The 15,161-nt window shown below is 41.2% G+C and overlaps 1 protein-coding gene across 11 annotated transcripts in view; it reads right to left on the reverse strand.

The window, feature by feature from the left end:
• Positions 1-1,702: 1,702 nt before the first annotated feature.
• The window catches only part of SLC6A6 (solute carrier family 6 member 6), a 117,602-nt gene continuing 104,143 nt past the window's right edge, over positions 1,703-15,161 (reverse strand). For all 11 annotated transcript variants that reach the window (XM_051627906.1, XM_051627902.1, XM_051627905.1 and 8 more), the window contains 5 exons: positions 13,546-13,683; positions 12,363-12,465; positions 11,344-11,444; positions 10,485-10,655; positions 1,703-9,020 (listed from right to left, as the gene is read on the reverse strand). In XM_051627906.1, coding sequence (XP_051483866.1) covers positions 8,880-9,020; positions 10,485-10,655; positions 11,344-11,444; positions 12,363-12,465; positions 13,546-13,683 — 654 coding nt within the window. In that variant the 3' untranslated portion in view covers positions 1,703-8,879. The remainder of the gene's footprint in view (positions 9,021-10,484; positions 10,656-11,343; positions 11,445-12,362; positions 12,466-13,545; positions 13,684-15,161) is intronic.

A 15,161-nucleotide genomic window follows, 5' to 3' on the forward strand; every position in this document is an offset into this window, starting at 1 on the left:
TTGTGGCACTTAGAGGCTTTTAAAATTGTTTATTTTATTTTTAACTTGAGACACGGTCCAGTTGCTGCCAGTGCCGGCAGTGGGCTGCTCAGCCTGGGCACTGCAGGCTTCACCAATGGGAGGAGAAATTCCTGACAAAGTCCTCAAGTTACACCTGGCAAAAAAAAAAAAAGGAAGGGAAAAAAAAAAAAACCAAACCCAAATACCACCACCACCAACCCCCAAACACACCAAACTCAAAGGAAGCCCCACCCAAATAACACAGGTGTGGGACTAATCCCAGGCAGGGGCACTGGCACCTCAGCAGTGATTAGGGCCTGATGCAGGAAAGCTGAGCAGCTTTACATTTCACAAATAGGAGCCACCTAGATGGTGGTGGTGTTCTTTTCTCTTTCCCTACCTAAAATCAGGACTTAAGGAATGGTCTCTCTGGTTTAACCATCTGTACAGATCATTAGTGAGCCTTAAATGACCAGTCCCATGCACCAGGAAAATAACTGGCTTATTATTTATTTCCACCCCCCCCCTTTTCTTTTTCTTCTTAATGGGCTTCTGGTGTTGTTGAACCACACCCTGCCCTCCTTCCTCCCCCCCCTGCCTCCCCCACCCCCTCTTACCCCTGGCAGAATATCATCCATGAAGGTAGAGCTCCACAGCAGTAACTCATCAAGTTGGCCTCATCGACCTGTGGCCCTGTGAAGGGGCCAAGGAAAGCTGGTGACTGCAGCAACAGGCTTGTGAGGACATCAGTGCTCCATTTATCAAGGTAAAAAAAAAAAAGAGGGACAATGATGGGGGGCCAGGGGCTTGGGGGGAGGGGGGGAGCTGCTTTCTCATGGTCTTGTAAAACTGAACCCATGCCCAGCTGCTCTTGATGAAGAGTTGGTTTGGGAAAACAAAGCACCAGTGAAGTAAGGCCAGAGGCTGGGCAAGATTGCAATGATATAGGGTGGGTCCAGCACTGACCCTTTTGCACTCTAGGCAAAAGACATTGCTGAGAGGGGAAAAAAAACCACAACAAAACAACAACACAACACAAAAAACAACCCCACAACAAAACAAACAACAACAAAATGCAACAACCCAAACCACTGACGATGATCAAGGGAGTTTTTAGCTCTTGCTGAGCAGTGCTTAATGTCAAGGCCTTTTTTGCTGCTCACACTGCCCACCAGTGAGTAGGTTGGGGATGCACAAGACACTGGGAGGGGGACACAGCTGGGACAGATGGTGTGTACAGAAACACAGCTGGGGAGGATGGCCATGGCCTGGGGACTGGCTGGGCATAGATTGCTGAGTGGTGACAAAGTCACTTGTTTTATTATTTTTTTTCATAATTTGTTTTTCTTTGGTTTGTTTTTTTTTTTTTTTCCTCTTTGTTGGTTTTATTTGTTTTGTGTGTGTTGTTTTCTTTCCTCCTCTTTTTAATGATTAAACTGTTTGTAGCCCAACCCATGAGTTTTTGTACTTTTACCCTTCCGCTCCCCTCCCCCCCCCCCAGTCCCACTGGTTGAGCGAGCAGCTGTGTGGGACTGGGGTAGCAGGGCTTTATATTTATATATTTATATTTATATATTTATATTTATATATTTATATATATTTTAGTACCAAAAACCTCAGAGCACCACCCCCACAATAAACAACAGGTTTAAAGGAAGAATTTAGCTACTCAAAGACCAAAAAAAGCATCCAAGGGCATAGGTGGTTTATAAAGGAAAGGTTTATTTTTAATTATAAGGTGATTACAAACTCATCTAAAAAAGCAAAGATGACTTAAAAATATCCATATACAGTTCATTTATCTAAAAGGCAAAACAGAAACCGCAAAATACAAACATTTACCATATACACAAAGGCTAGAGTTTTTAGGATTAAATTACACTCCAGGATTTTTTTCAAATACAAATATTCCTGTTTGAAACACACAAAAAAAATGTTTTAAAATGTTTTAAAAATATTTTTTAGTTTTGTTTTTTTTTAAAAAAAAAGTTCAGATGACATATTTTTTTTTCCAGGAGGCCATCCTTGACAGTGGCCTCCTTGCTGTATGTGCTACTCATCACAATACTGTAGTCACAGTTGCTAGAAATTTAAATAATAATAATAATAAAAAAACCACCACTGTTTTTAGCCAAATACATCAAACAAGATGGACCACCTTTTTATAAGTGAAGTCCCTGGCAATGTTATCAGGTAACAATCACAACATTACATTGGAGAAAAACAACATCCTATTGAACAACAAGCACTTCAGAACAGTACTGGGATGCTGCAATGCTGAGAGACCAGTGCTGGCTTCCAGGACAGGAGCAGATGACAAAAGAGCTCAACTTGCCCCTCGGGAGTCTGGGGGTGTATTTTTTTCAGCCTCTCAACATGCCTTTGCCACTGTTCTTTTTTTTTTTTTTTTTTTTTTTTTTTTTTTTAATATTGAGGGAAAAAAAAAAAGGAATCAAACCTTTTTAACAACTCAACTGCAGAAGCAGGTGGTTTTAGACACAGTATGTATCATGCTAACATGTACTACGCTACAGGTCCGAAGCCTTCCCTGCATACGCACGCACACAAAAGCACACATGCACAGCTTCTCAGCATCATCAAGTGTCACCTTTTATGTTGGTGGGTTGTTTTTTTTTTAAAGCTATCTTTTTCCCCCATGATTTTGTTTGGGTTTTGTGGGGCTTTTTTTTGGTTGTTTTTTTTGTGTTGTTTTTGTTTTTTTCTTGAGCTGGGAGACGTTTTCCCTGTGCTGCAAACGGGAAACCGAGCAGTGATGCCCAACTGTGCACTGCAGAGCCAAACCATGGGGGTTTAAAAAAATATCTTTAATTTGCTTTGCCCCTAAAGCTCAGGGCTGCATAAAGCTTGTGGCAATTAAATTCTGACACTTTTCACTGATTATTTCAAATTAGCACCCAGCAGTGAAACAGACAGACAGTGTCTGTGCTGCCATTCAATAGCCCAGCACTGCCCACAGTAACTGGCTCTTTGCCAGTTACAGGGCCTGTCACTAAAGTTTTCCACCTTTGATGGGGATGGGGGAGAGGTTTGATCTATTAATGTTTTCAACTTGCAAAATTTTTATCTTTTATCTCTTTTTGGGGGGGTGGGGAGGCTGAGGCGGGGGAGTTCAAAAGGTATCTGTTGCTGCTTCTGTCCTTGTTGTAGGGCAGAGGTAAATGGGACTCACCAATTCACACTGACAATTGGGGGGAAAACAAAACAAAACACACAAAAAATTACTTTTTTGCATTAATTTTTTTAATAGAAACAAACAAATTCAGATTTTGAATTTATAATTGTTTCAAAATAGAAAAGCATTGTCCATGTACAGGCTTGTTTTGGGAAGGCAGAAAAGAGCCATGATCCGGTGGAGAGTGCAGGGCTGGAATGGCAGTTTTCCAGATGGAGTTAGTGCTGGTTAAGCTGGAAGTCTTTGTTGAGCAAGCTTTCCAGCAAACTCAAATTGACCATTGATACCAATAGAAATTTTTTGTGTCCAAAGTATGGAGCTCGCAGGGCTTCTTTTTGTGCTAGTTCATGGGTTTCTTAGGTGTCGTGTGTTACTGAGGCAACTGAATACTTTCTTTCTCAAGCTTATCTTTGATTACAAGAAATAAACAAGCTAATAGGGTCTGACAGTTCCTGACCTTTGCTCATGCAAATATACAAATACACAACTACACGTCAGTCCTAACCACAAGGCTTTTGAAGCTGATTTTTGGAGAAAACAAGTCCAAGGCAGCTGCCTGAAGCCAACCACACCCAAACTCCCATACCAGGAGCCATGTGGTGCTTTCCAGAAGCCAGAAGACTATTCAAGGCTTCATTGGAGATGCCACAGTCCAGGATTTTGTCATTACTTTCCCTCTTCCACCACCCCCAATTTAGGCCATTTGGACACCCTGGCAGGTTGGCTCTTTGCAGGCAAGTGGTGCCTGTACTTTCTCAGTCCTCATCCTAAACAGCTCTGCAAGACTTAGACAGGATTTGCAGCCTAGGAATGAAGCAATGTCCCCACTTGTGTGTGTGCATATGAGGGTGAAAGATTCCATCTACTAGTCTATTTAAACACAGATTTATTTGTTTACTGAAAGTTAGCAACTTGCATTCAATCTCCTGGAAATGATGTCAGGGTCATCTTTCTTCCAAGTGTATTTGAGCTGCTTAACTAACTTATCCACTCCATTCAATACACAGCTTATTTAACATTTTTATATACATTATGTCTCCATGAGTGATCCTGCAGTGATCACTGGAAGCTAATAATCAGTTATTGAAAAAGTTATTGAAAAACGTTCAAATCCTTCTCCCATGGATAGAGTTTTGCCATTGATGCGACAAGTGGGAGCTTTGAACCCAAGTGTGGCAAGCACAACCTCAACAAAACTGGAAGTCTCCGTAGCAAATAAAAACAGACTGGGAGGAGACTTGGAAAGGGCCTATCGAATGGAAATGTCCATGTGTCTTCAGATCTACTTGACTTCTCTAACGCTGAGACAGAGAAGAGGAACCAGGAGTAATCTGCAGTTGAGAAAGGGGGATGCACACAGGACTGAACACAGCTGCAGAAGATGCTATCCTGATGGTGGCATTAAAGGCTCTGCTGATGGTTGCAGGGTATTTTTGGTGTTACAGCAATTGTAAGGCTGCACCTTTGTTTGTTTGATTGTTTGTTTTCTTTTCCTCCTCTCCCCAAGAATAGCAGTGAAAATCAGTTTTGCTGAGCTCTTTCAGCAGACCATTCCTAACTCCCCTCCAGGAGCTGTGCTGCTGAAGGGTGACCACCAGTGTTGTTCTAGATGGCAAATACAGCTGCTTGGCTTTTGTATTTTCATTTAAAAACACAAGAACAAATCCATTGTGGACCTACTATCTCACACTTTAAAGAGGACTTTTCTAAATGTGTGGATCTGTTTGGACCAGATGAAAAGGAAAACTACGGATAAGAAGGAAAATGAGAACAGTGACAACAATAAAAACCAGTTCTATTTATGAAATCATACTGTTTAAATACCAAAATACCGACTGCCAATAGAGTCCCGTACAATAGATGCCCATTCAGTGAGATCATAACTAGTGACAGGTGAACTGAAAAAGTTTGGAAAATAGAGAAAAATATGAAACAGGTCAGAAAATCTTGTGGGGTAGATGTTCCCCTTTATGTTTCTAGTATCTCTTGATTTAATTTCAGCTGGAAAGAAATCCTGCTGAAAACCTGCTGTTTGCAAGCCCAGAAGAATAATTAATACAAAGGTACATGAAATAAGGTAAGTGTGGGTTTTGCCTTGTTTTATTCTGGTTTTAAAGTCAGGGTTCTGGTTCTAAAGATCTCATGCCAAAACTGCACTAGCTTTTCCCTGCATCCAAACCAGTTCATCTATGACTAGTCACGATAGTTTTAATATAGAGTTCCTCACTTACATAAAACAGGTAAAATACAGCACAAGTGTTTAAACAAGTAAATTAGGGAAAAAAAATCAGTTGCATTTGCAGTCAGAAATAGGTAGAAAACACAGACTTTTAAAAAGAACTTTTTTTTAAAATAAATTTGGCAGAGGATAATGTTGAAATGCAAATTTACCACCAAGAAAAGTTCAGAAATCTGATAACAAAAGTGTTAGGAAAAACCAAAACTGTAAAAATCTGAGTGTGCAAAAAATCCGAGTGTGCTCATTGGAACGCAAACCCCAGATAAACCAAGAATAATTAATAATATTTTTTTTTCTTTTTTTTTTCTTTTTTTTTTTTGGAAGGGAGGGAAGAGGGGAGAGAGGAATTGTTTTCCAGAAACAATAATTTCTTAGCTCTTTGTGAATCCCAGCCCTCCCTTGCAGTCATGCCAAAGAGCAGAGCAGGGCCAGAGGAGGTGACAAAGAGAATGTTTCAGTTGGTTGTTGCATATGTGAGACATTTTCACTTGGTACATGGAAGCAACTGATTTGAATGGCACAGTTTATATTGAAATGGGGCTGGGTTCTAGTTCTCTAGTAGTTGTACTTTGAAAGGTGTAGTATTAGCCCTCTGGTTCTTCACACAAAAACACTCTCCACAATGTGGGAGATGGCTCAATACCCAGCTGACTCGCTGGAGCCAGATCTGATGTAGCCAAACCATTTTTTTTCCCTAACTAAAGTTTGTCTCAGCTCTATAGCACAAAAGCGATGTGCAAACTATATCTCAAACACCATTATATCATAATGTATATATACTGAAAAAAAGAAAAATAAATCAAGCATCAGTGTTTCATCTGCACTCAGAGAAACCATTAATTTAGACCACCCTAACCTGCCAATCCCTCTTCACCCAGGCACATGTGCCTGTTTACTGCAAACACTGATTGTAACTCAAAAATGGGGGTCCAAGCTGAAGTCCACTAAGAGAGTTATCTTTGATTACATGTCCTTGTCTTTGATGCTTAAAGGCTTTGTTAAAAAACAACTCAGCTGTATGCATGCTTCTTAATTTTGGCATATTTGATGACACTCACTGGCCCACTGAATTTCTCCAGCGACCTTTGGATGGCTATTGCCACTAGCCCAGCAGGTGACATTAGGTATTTGCCATCTCCAGCTGTGGAAAAGTTTCATTTGTAGCTCTCATAATACAGCAACCAGAAAAAGAAAACAAAAGCAATTCTGCCATGGCTGGTTTTGTTGCTGCAGCTCAGCTAATGTAAAATTGTGTACAAATTCAAACTACGAGTATTTTGAAAGTTATAGATGCAGCCACTTTTAAAAATTATTTTGGTCCATCTCTTTTAAATCACCCCTTTTCTGTTACAGGAAAACCAACAAGCTAATCAACAAATGTTTGTGCTGCTGCAGCCAGTTAGCCCATGGGACAAAAAAAAAAAACACAAACCAAACCCAAAAATGCTCTGTAGGAATGTTAAGAACTGGATATGTTCCTGTTTAAATGACAAACTCTGCCCTGACAGACTAAGCTGATGGCAGAATAAGCAGATACAAACTCTGCTTTTATTATTTCCTCTAAATACCTTAGGATATCTTAACTGTGGTATAAGAAGAAACAAACCTCTCTCTCTAATACAATGCCCACAAGAAAAAGCTGAATTTCCCCAGAGAACCTGTTCCCAGCACAACCTGCTCAAGTTTTCTTGTTTGTTGGTTTTGTTGTGTTTTTTTAAAATTAAAAAAAAAAAAGAAAAAAAGCTTTTGCCCATGTTTTGGACAATTTTCAGGGAGCCATTCCCCATGGAAACATCCATCTGGCCCCCACGAAGCGGAACCCCCAATCCTACACTCCTTGTAGTGGTTTCTCTTCACTCCCCAGTCCACCCTGAACGGGATGCTATTCCTTCTGACCAAATATGAAACATTTCAAGTGTTATGTGTTCCCTTTGCTTGAACTTAAAATCCCAAAAGCCCTGTTTCTTCAGCAGGCAAGATTCATAAGCCTCATAAATATGTTTGCCACCCTCCACCCCTCCCTAAAAAAAAATAAAAACTATGGTTTACCTCACTGAAGGACACTGGGGGCCCTAGGTCTACTGCTGTTATTTTAGTAACATAGGACAAGGGACTTTTAGTCCTTTTGTCTGTTCCTGCAACAGGAACCTACCCCCTCAAAATAAATAAATAAAGCAAATCCTCGTTACCAAACTTGGCAAAGCATTTATGAGATACACAGATGAAAAGCACCTGTTTGCTGCATGCTGTTACTAGCTACATTAGTATTATTATTAACAAGGTGTCTGTTACAAATACCAGTTACACCAGGTGTAGGTGAGTGGTTCTGTTCCTCCTGTTGGCGATGACCTGGTTTGTGTTCACCTTTGGACAGTCAGAGTCCAAAAGGGATTATTTTATTTTTCTGCCTCAAACCAAAGTCCAATAATTAACACACAAACAAACAAGCAAGTGAATGTCTGAAGCCCTAAGAGGGCAGGTGCTGCTTTGCATCTCTCAGCTACTGGGCACTTGTCCCTGCTGCCCCTTGCAGTCTGCAGAATTCAAGTTTACACCAGTGCCACCACACTAAAATATGTTTTGGGGAAAAACTCAGGAGCAGGTACTCAACCTCCCCACTCACACACAAACAGCAGGCATTTCAGTTAAGTAAAAAAAAAAACCACCGAAAACCACCAACAACGACAACAACAAAACAACAAATAACCCCCTAAAAATTACTAAAAATAACTTTTAAAAAGAGTGAACCATGCCAAGTCCTGCAAATGCCTTCCTAAAGTCCTCCCCTAATCTGTGTGACAGGGTCCCAGTGCTGTGCTTGGGAGGGAGAGACTTTCACACCCAGCTTCTGTGCCTTCCTTGCAGACTCTCTGCTCCACCTGCCCAGCTGTATCTTTCCTCAGGGACTGTGCTAAATGTAACTGTATCCTTTCCCTAATGTGACCCCAAATCCTGTCGTTTACCACAACTGAACCAGAGGGTGGAAATACTACACCTTTGAAAAGTCTCTTGAAACAGCATTTTTTTTTTTTTATAATGATATCTCAACAGAGCTGTGTGTTCTGTAGGTTACCCTGCTCCCAACCACACCAGCACCTAAAATTGCTTTCTGAGACTTGAATATATTGCTGGCAAGACAATCAATTCAAGTGGTAAGGTGTATAATATTTAGAGATAAAGATATATATATTTAAAAAAACCCAATAATAGTAAATTCCTGTAATATGTCTAGTCTGATATGAAAGCTCTCCCTCTACAGAGAGACATCTGCTGTGATTACCTTACAAAATATTAAAAAAAAAAAAAAACACACACAAAAAATAACTTTCTCTGTGAGAAATAAAAATAAATCCTAGTGCAAATATAAAGCTCTGTAAACCTGGTCCTATGAGAATCTATGGTTAGTAAACGGCAGTTAAAGCAGGTTTATCCTCTCACAGAGAGAGCTCACATCATGGTTTCCACAATGATATGAGTTGGCTTGATCAATCCACCATTCGAAGTTCCATTGGGGCAGAAGGGGGTGCCACTCTCTGTTTCTTTGGACCACCGATTCACTTCCTTGGGGGCAGCCACTGCTTTTATCCTCTAAAAGAAAGAAGAAAAGAGAAGGTGAGAAGACCCAAGTGGCTCCTGTGTCTCTGTGTGCAAGGTGGAGGAGGTGGCAATCCAAGGATGGGGATGGTGGCCACCAGAGACGTGCCTCTGCAAGGACACGGGGACATGGCTTTGGAGCACCATGTTTAACTTTTGCTCAGCAGTAGAGCCTGAGTTGGCACAGGGAAGTCATCATGAGAGGGTGTCACCCTGCACGCTGGGCTTTCTGTACTGCAGCTGCTGCTCAGATTACGTGTGTTCTCCTTCCTCTTTTAGAAACAACTCTGCCTTTTAGCCCAGCTGTTCATTGCCAAGTGGCAATTTCTCTCCTACATCTCACTTCACAAAGGAAGAACTAAATGGCATCTGACCAGTGTTTACTCTCTTTCTTTCCTAACATGGTCTTTGAGGAGTGTTTTGGCTACTTTTAGACTTTTCTCTCAATAGACGGTTACAATGTAGGCAGGAAAATGAACACTCATGAAAATGCTCTGGCCACAGCTGAAAAAGACCATTAACACTTGGAGAAAAACAAAAAAAATGTTCTTTTTTTTTTTTTTTTTTTAATTCCATTCTTCCTTTTTCCCTAACCCAAACTGTCCCACTTTCTGCTCCAAGAATACTCTTGAGCTGCATTTAAGACTGGTTCATTAGGCAAAAACCAAAACTAATACGAAACCTTAGAATAGAATTGCTAAGTTTCATGCTCACCCAGTCTCTAAAAGATTCCCACTAGAAGAAAAACAAACCACAGGAACCTGTGCTGAGCTGCAAAGGGCAAGAGGTTGCCTGCAAATCCAAACCTGAGAGAATCTGCACTGTCACATCTGACTCTAAGCCAAAGTTCTCCAAAGATCAGGGCAATCTGGATCCAGTGTTTCATTTTGATTCATTAGGAATTTTAAACCCCACAAAATTAAAAAAGCTAAGCTGGACTTTTATTCAGTCCCCTGGAGTGAAGGCCTGAGAGCCACACAAATTTAATGAGCTCTCAAACAGCTGGGGTTGACCCAGGTCTGTCTGTGTGTCTATCTATTTCTCTCCTTCTCTCTCTCTCTCTCTCTCTTTTTCTCTATTTCTTTCTCTTATTTCCTCAGTAATTTGTAGAAAGGTCCTTCCTTGTCCCCATGAGTTGGAGAAGAGAGATAGGGCACCCAGAAGCACCCCAGTCCTTGAGCAATGATTTGCCAAGCTCAAAACTGCAGAAGTGGGGTGCAAGTAAAATCACCTGGTGTTAGTCTGAGGATAGAAGGCTTCACGTTTGCTCAGTTTCTACTGTTTGCCCAAAGGACAGGTGATCTCTAACAGCCTTTTTTGCACTCACTGCAGGAGAGGAACCTGGCCTTGCCTTAACGGGACAGGGTGGCATTTTTCTGCACAATGTGCTTATTTTGTATAAAACACAGCAAGTTAAAGCTCCCTTTCTCCTCTAGACAGACAACTGGTTGCTCTTACCTCAATGAGTGACCCGTCTGACTGTATGATGCGGATGACCATCACCATAGGGATGCAGATCATGGAGGAAAGGGCAAGAACCCAGCCCAGGCCGATTGCCCAGTCTGGGTATGTGTAGACCTTGTTGTAGGTCAGTGGTTTGTACTTGGCCAAAGAAAAGATGAAGCACCCCTGTGGACGAGAAAGGAACACAAAGTGAGTCACAACAAATTCTGAAGGCAGCAGGGCTCTGGTGCTACCGCTGGCCCTGAGGAAGACAGGCAGGAAAACAGAGCTGAGAGATCCCATATGGAATTTAAATGAACAGAGGAATTCTTTTCTGTTTAAATTCCTGATAGAGCATCTGCATCTGCTTGTAGGTAAAATGTTGCTTGACAGTAGGGTCATCATTGAGCACCAATGATGGTGCTCAACAGCTGCAGCACACTGCCTCTTCTTTTTCAGGGCTCAAATAATTTGTTGTGCATTGCAAGGAGATTACTGGGATGCAGCAAAGGAAATACTTCAAGCTGGGCACCTGCCTCGGACTGCTCAAGTATTCTTATTAAAATGGCCCAGTAGTCTTATCACTTAAAGTAGGGACTGTTCTTTGAAGAGTGAGTTTTCTGTGTCATGAATGCCAACCCTGAGAAAAATCCACTCAAATGTAGCCAACTGTATTTGCCCAGGCACAGCAGAGAGCTGTCACATTAACAGCTAACATTTGAGAAGATGAGGTCTTTGAGGAGTATGTTCAAGCCTCCACTATGTCTTTGCAAATTGGTGTCTGAAAGCAAGAGCCATCATGTGAAGAGAAGAAACAAGAGGTGGCTCAGAGCTGCTGTGTGGAAGACTTGAAAGAGCCTGGGTCAGAACTCACCACGCAAAGAACTGGTGTGATCACAATCCAGCTCCATTTCATCCAGGGACCAGGTCTGTATCCAATCATATCCTCAATGGCATCATAAATATTATCAGCGCCTGTAACAGACAACACAGAATTCAGCATATAAAAAGACAGTGGTATTACAGCTGCTTTCCCAGCCCCCTCAAGGGGTATTTAAAGGGAAGATGAGGGAGTCAGATACATTGTTCAAATGCTTCCCGTGGCTTTGAAGTTCAAGATTATTTTCTCCTTGAGAAGCTCAAAAGTTTGGGGACTCTCTCCCACCCTGCACGCTCCTCATTGCTTAGATGCAGGAGTGCGATGCAGATCCCTCCTGCCCAACTCCTGTCCCCAGACTCTCACTCATCCTGCCAGGGGGATCACCATGGGAACAACACGACAGCAAGCGGTACACCCTGCTTCTGCAGAAATTCAACTGATGCAAAAGGAAGGCTTTGTTTTGCTTTCCTAAGGAGCTGGAGTACATGAAGAATCAGGGAAATGATTTGCTAAGGTGCAGACATTTTCTGGTCTTTCCTTTACTGTCTCAGGCAGCTACAGAGGCTACTGTCAGACCTTAGTACCCAGCATCACCCAAAAATAAAAGGCCAGAATACACTTTTCTGACAGCTTTCTTTTTGTATTTCCTGTTTGGTTGGCTTGCCCCTTGCAGACATTGCAGCTTTTGAAAGGAAATTCTCTGAGAGACAAACAGAAATTTTCACGGCTGGCCAAACTTTCAACTCTCATCTCTAAACTTAACACATGTAAATGCTTAATTGTGCCTTTATTAATTAGCAATGGAAAAATACTCATTTTTGTGTGGAAAAACACCGGAGGCTGGCTTCATCCCAGATGCAAATTTGTCTCCAAGAGGTCAGTGCAAATTTATATTAATGGCATTTGTCTGCTGCTGGGAAGAAGATTCTGGGGCAGACGATGATTAAATGTTTGGCTAGCAAAACTGTCACTGACTCATCAAAAAGGTATCAGATGGAAGGATTCTTACTTACCATAAACCCAGGCTACAGCAATACATTCAAAGAATGCAACCCACAAAAGGCATACACCACTAGCTGCATAGTAGTCAAAGAGTTGAAAAACATACATGCCACCCTGGAAAAGAGACGTGACTGATTAGGATCCAACAGGAAAAAAACCAGCCTGAATTCTTCAGGCCCAGCTCCCAGTAACATCTACTGACATATCTTAATGATTGCTGTCTAACAAGAAGAAATATCAAGCAAGTAGGTAAGGTAAATATTTGCCATTACCTTCCCTGGGGAATATGCATGTTTACTACAGGATGCATTCCAAACAAGACAACGATTAAACAGAATTAAGCCACTTAGTATAATCTACTGAGACACTTAAATCTTTCCTTCTTAAAAGTATTTTAGGCTGGGCATTTATAGAAACAAATGATGTAAAGCAGTAACAGGTCGCCTCCTAACATTAATGCCTCTCAAATACTAGAAATGAAGTTAGTTCATCAGGAGGACCTTAATTTATGAATTGGGTGGAAGGACTTTTTTCATCAGAATAGTTAATATTTTTTTCTTTCTTTCTAAATCTTTTAATTTATACTGTGCTGTTAGGCTCTTTGCTCTCACTGCACTGACCTGTATATACCTGCACTTTCACTTGAAAATCTGTGTTTGTTAGGCATTTCTGTCGCAGGTACTATTTTAATTCCCACAATCGTGCTCTTCCAGCTGTTTTTAAAAATCTGGCTTGGATTTTATTTTGGAGATAAATATCACAACAGTGCAGCCACTGGAACATATTCCCATCTTGTTTACACTAGAATAAATCCAGGGGTATTTAATTGATTCAAATCTATGTAACCAAGATAAACATCTCTCTCTGCATGCACTTGGGTGGCTTCTCAATCTACTACGCTGAAGGTTCCCAATGTGTTTCATAATCTGGAACCAATGTTAATATTCATGTTGATTAGTACCTGAGATGAGATCAAATTTAATGAGGTTTCTTTTCTCTGTTCCTCTGACTGAAAAGGCAGGACTACCTAGCCTCCATTCACAGTGCTTTCAGATCTAGGGATGAAAGATGTTCCAGAGATCTAAAGAGCATTGCTCCTCTGTGTGGTTGATTCTGTGCAATATCATTCATAGCTAAAATTGGTCTAAAAACTGGATAAAAAAGAAGGTAATCTCCAGCACCAGTGCTACTTACCTCAGTCACCATAGTTAGTCCCAGAAGATAGCTAAGGAAACATACTATAGCGATGAAGATTTCCCGTCGGTAACCCTTCCTTAGGAAGGATGGGTGCAGATCAACTAATGACGTGATCTGTCCTTCAACTTCAACAAACTAAAGGGGGAAAAAACAACACAAAAATGTGACTTGAAAATTACCTGCCGCGCATTTTATCTGGGCTCATACTTGGACAAACACTCCACAGTAATACCCTAACTGCTCTCTGGCAAAATGCTGTTCTGAATAGATAAATTGGAAGCTATTCCAGAGGCTGAAGCATGGGCATAGTTTTCATGTTGGAACAAGCTTTCAGAATTGCTGTTCACTTCCTAGCAGCCTTATGAACTACCAAAGAGGCTCTGTAATGCAAACTGCAAGGGTGAAGGAACTTAATTTGATGACAGGAAGGCACTTGTATGGCTTCTATGTTGTAGCTGTCCCAGATGGATGCAAGATGTGTGCTAGGAAAGAGGCAGGCAGAAAACACTCAAAAAAGCCTAAGCTAGGAGAGTACCTCCCAGTCTTTTTTTGATGTGCCAGGAAACCTTACGTATACTAGTTAGGTTAATTCCACAATTGGATATAATTCTACTCTTGGGTTCACTAGTGAGTATTCAGCCAAGGGAAAGCAGACTTTGATGTGAAATAACAGCCCTTCTTGACTAAACTTGTCTTTTCTGAACCTGAGAGCAGAGTACCTCTGACTGAGGCTCTGGGGCACTTCTGCACCAATGATAGAGCTGTTGATACGATTCCCATACAAAGGTCTGGTAAACTATTTGCATGTGTATACCAAAAATGAAGCTCTAAATACATGAGCTAAAATCTTGTTTTATCTAGCTTCAGGATAGCTGTATTTTTACTTACTTGCCATTTGAAAACTATATGTAAGATGTGTAACTTGACTTAACCAAATAATCCAAGCTGGATTTGAACAGCAGTTTGAAGTTAATTGAAAACCAGATGCATTTCACCCATGGGGAAAAGCAACTACTGAACTGCACCCAAACAAATCCAAGGAAAGGATGATTCAGCTACCCTGCACTCTCCATCTGGCAAGGTACGAAAGCACCAAGTTCACCAAAGACATGAGGACACCATGGGGAACCAAGGCTGCCTCTGCAGAAATTATCTTCACTTTAAGTGGATATATCATCTTGTAACTAATGAGTAAGCAAGGGGAGTCTATGAAATAGTGTTATTTCAAGAAAGGCTACTTTTTCCTACCCAGCACCAATTGCCCTGTAAGAACTCTACCCTCTTTGACCATGAGCAGAAGCTTCATTTTGGAAATAGAGATTGTCCTGCAAACACCCCACCAGATTTTGTTGCCTCCTGTCTTGTTACTTCAACTTCTGTGAAACTGGTTTTATTTAAATGCAACCCTTTCCTTTGGGCTGATTTGATCTTAAACTGCTCTGACATTCCAGAAACCTGCTTGACTGCACTACAAAATAACAGAGGGGTGGAGGAGAAAAATTAAGCGCTCCAATTAGTTTTAATCATTCTACGCAGTGAGGAGGTTTTAAAAATTACTAGACAGCCTCCAATTTGCATAAGCACAGGGTTGTTGAACCACAGCATTGGGCACT

The sequence above is a fragment of the Apus apus genome, chromosome 9 (genome assembly GCF_020740795.1).
Source record: "Apus apus isolate bApuApu2 chromosome 9, bApuApu2.pri.cur, whole genome shotgun sequence".
Classification (NCBI taxonomy): domain Eukaryota; kingdom Metazoa; phylum Chordata; class Aves; order Apodiformes; family Apodidae; genus Apus; species Apus apus.